The sequence below is a fragment of the Chrysochloris asiatica genome, unplaced genomic scaffold, assembly GCF_000296735.1.
Source record: "Chrysochloris asiatica unplaced genomic scaffold, ChrAsi1.0 scaffold00119, whole genome shotgun sequence".
NCBI classification, from domain to species: Eukaryota; Metazoa; Chordata; class Mammalia; order Afrosoricida; family Chrysochloridae; genus Chrysochloris; species Chrysochloris asiatica.
The window spans coordinates 4,693,566-4,697,028 of record NW_006408637.1 but is presented as its reverse complement, the minus strand read 5'-3'; the positions used below and the strand labels follow the sequence as shown (position 1 = coordinate 4,697,028).

At 42.4% G+C, this 3,463-nt stretch overlaps 1 protein-coding gene across 1 annotated transcript in view; it reads right to left on the bottom strand.

Moving 5' to 3' along the window:
- GNG4 (guanine nucleotide binding protein (G protein), gamma 4) overlaps positions 1-3,043 on the bottom strand; it is a 53,433-nt gene extending 50,390 nt beyond the window's left edge. The window contains exon 1 of the mRNA XM_006868564.1: positions 2,945-3,043. Within this exon, the coding sequence (XP_006868626.1) occupies positions 2,945-3,043 (99 nt within the window). The remainder of the gene's footprint in view (positions 1-2,944) is intronic.
- Between the last annotated feature and the right edge of the window lie 420 nt (positions 3,044-3,463).

The following is a 3,463-nucleotide window of genomic DNA, read 5'->3' as shown; positions in this document are numbered from 1 at the left end:
TTCAGTCTAGGAGCGGAGGTCCCTGGGACCATCAAGGGAGAAGAGCAGAGAGTGGGACACTACCCAGAGAAGCAATGACGCCAGAGATAGAGGTGGAGACGATGATGTGGAGAGATGGAGCAGCTGGGGACTATACACCCACAGAGGGAAAGGGACTGTGTGCTGACGACCGGAGGGCAGGCTTGCAGGGTATACCCTTTGGTTGGTTGATGATGCATGGAGGGGATTGTAACCTTGGCAATGAAACAATTTAAGATAAGATGAATGTAAAACAAATGTTCTCCCATGTAAACTATCACATAATTCACAATAAAACATTAAAAAAAATTATCATCAATCTACGTGACAGAGAAAACAGCCATTAGAAATTACATTTAGGAGACCATTTACTGATCTGGTAATATAATCACAGTATATAGCTCTGTGATAAACCTGGTGACAAATTATTAAATGTCTAACTGTTGAATTGGTACCACTCCAGTTCCATAGGTCAGCAAACTTAGCTTTCCAATTAAGTACCTGGAGGTACCCCCTCCAGATACTAGCCTGCTGCCTGAAGGCACTCACTCAGCTTTCCTCATATTATGGGCCAGGAAGCCCACTGCTCTGTCTCTGGCTCTTGGTTCTGCTACTGCTACACCTCCAGTGCCATAGCATTCTGTCTCTGGATTGAGGATGTTCAAATTACAGGGATCTTGATGTCCAAAGGGCACAGTCTACTCCTGGGTGTTCTCTCTTGATAGTGGTAATATCCCCCTGTCCCTGCTTCTGAGATGGTTCATTTTATACCCGGCAGGATGGCAAAACTGGCCAATCCCCGTTTTAGATCTTCAAGATTTTACAATCATAATGAACTCTGTTCATAATTACTTACCACTGAATTATATAACCCTTCAGCATCTTACCCCACTATTTTATGCCCCCAGTCCATCAGGAAAACAGTTGCTTGGTAGGCGTTACAAAGATGATGGCTAGAAGAACCATATTAAATAATTGATATGGATATACCACATTTTAGAACTATGGTAAAAATGTATGTAAGAACCATTTGCTATTTCAACAGTCTTCACATGTACAATTCAGTAGCATTAACTATGGTCATGTTTTGAACCACCACATTTCTTTACATGTCTAGTTCAGGGACATTAATTACGTTCGTTGTTGAACCATCATCATTCAGTTCCAAATTCTTCTATCACCCTTAGAAGTTCAGTGTCCCCTAAGAATTAAGTCCCTTCTCCTGACCATCTTTGGCAGCCACTAAGAAACTGTGGTCTCTATGTATTTTCCTGTTCTAAATATTTCATATAAGTAGGATCATAGAACATTTGTACTTTTCTGATTGAATCATAGCACTTAGCATAATGTTTTCAAAACAAAAAATAATCACACTAGATCAATAAATATCAATAATCATGATAAAAGGAAAAAAAAAAAACAAAAACAGAAGTTGTCAAGACTTCATTTTGTTTGGATCCACCATCAACACTCATGGGAGCAGCAGTTAAGAAATCAAATGATGTACTGCATTAAGCAAATCTGCTTGCTGCACAAGACTTCTTTAAAGTGCTCCAGAGCACAGATATCAGCTTGAGGACTAAGGTGTACCCGACCCAAGCCATAGTATTTTCTATAGCCTCATATGCATGTGAAAATTGGATAATGAATAAGGAAGACTGTAGAAGAACTGATGCATCATTTGAGTTACAGAGTTAGAGAAGACTATTAAAGGTACCATGGACTGCCAGAAGAACAAATAAATCTGTGTTGGAAGAAGTACTACCAGAATGCTCCTTAGAAGCCAGAATGGTCAGACTTCATCTCTCATACTTCAGACATTTTATAAGGAAGGACCAGTCTCTGGAGAAGGACATCATGCTTGGTAAAGCAGAGGGTCAGTGAGAAAGAGGGCGTTCACCAACGAGATGGAGCGGCACAGCATCAGCGGCAATGAGCTCAAGACTAGCAGCAACTGTGAGGATGGTGCAGAACCGGGTGGTGTTTCTTTCTGTTGTACATACGATTGCTATGGGTCGGAATCAACTCAATGACAACTAACAACAATGTTTTCAAGCTTCATCTGTCTTAGCATGAATCAGGACTTTGTTTCTCTTTATGGTTGAGGGATAACCCATTGTATGGATGTGTCATAATTTGTTAACTTGTCCGTCTGTGTTGAAGGACACTTGGGTTGTTTCCACCTTTTGGTTATTGTGAATGGTGCAGCAATGATATGCGAATCTCTGTTTGTGTCCTTGCTTTAAAGTCTTGGTGAGTTCTGATGGCACTGTAGGGTCAGCACTGGGCTTATCCTATCTCCTTTCACCAGACCCGTCTAGACAAGATACAAACTATTCAGTGAGGGTTCTACCTTCCCCCGCACATTCTGAAACTAAACATCCTCTTGAAAACTTAAAAGTCAGTCACTGTGTGCCTATATTGCCCCCTCATTTCAGGTAGCAAATGTCTAAATTGCCCATCCCTATCTACCCTGTGTGTAGAGGGAATAGGCTTCATCCTTGATGCGAAGACTCTTTCCCTCTCAGTTAGCATTTTGAACTGCTACATCCACAAGAGTAGGTCAAGTTCATCAAATTGTTACAATTTATACTTGTTTCCTTTATCAAATTATTTTATATTCCTCTGGTCAAGTTCTGATCCTTAAACCATCGAGGCTAGGTCAAATGAGTACTATCTACAAGGTTGGGTGTTCTCTTGGTGACTTCCTAAGGAACGGCTGTGCCTTGTGTATTCTGCATTATTTGAATCCTTGGGCATACATGGAATTCTGGAGCAAACATTCGTTTGTAAATGTCAAAGCAGCCAAGGTGGGTTTGATGTTCTGTTGGGTGGCATATTAACTCGTGAAAGGCTGCTTTGGAATGGGAGGGATGTGACTGACTGAGGTTTGGTGTGAGGGGGAGGCTGGCTTAGGCGTGCTTACCTTGACTCTGTCCATGCAGGCTTCCATCTTTAGCTGTTCCACTGCTTTCCTGGCTTGAGAGATGCTAGTGGTGCTGTTGTTGGGCATGCTGTCTTTCATTCTGCTGCCTCTGAAAGCAACCAGAGGAAGGGTGTGAGGAGGCTGCTTTTCCAAAGACGAGGTAAGTTTGGGAGACTGGGAAGCACTGGGCAGCAAATTCTCATGTACTAAGAGAAAGTCACAACATGAATTCCGTAGAGCAGAGGTCATGGATATGGTGCAGGATCAGGTGACATGGGTCACCATAAGTTGGAGGTGACTCAATGGCTCCAAGAGCAACAAAGAGAAGAATGTTTTCACTGGGTCTATGAGAGTCTGATACAAGTTCATGGGATTGGGCTGTGAACCTCAAGGTCAGCAGTTCAAAACTACCAGCTGCTCCATGGGAGAAAGAGGAGGCTTTCTGTTCCTGTAAAGATTTACAGCGTTGGAAACCCTGTTCAGGGTTGCTATGGGTCGGAACCGACTCGACGGCACTTA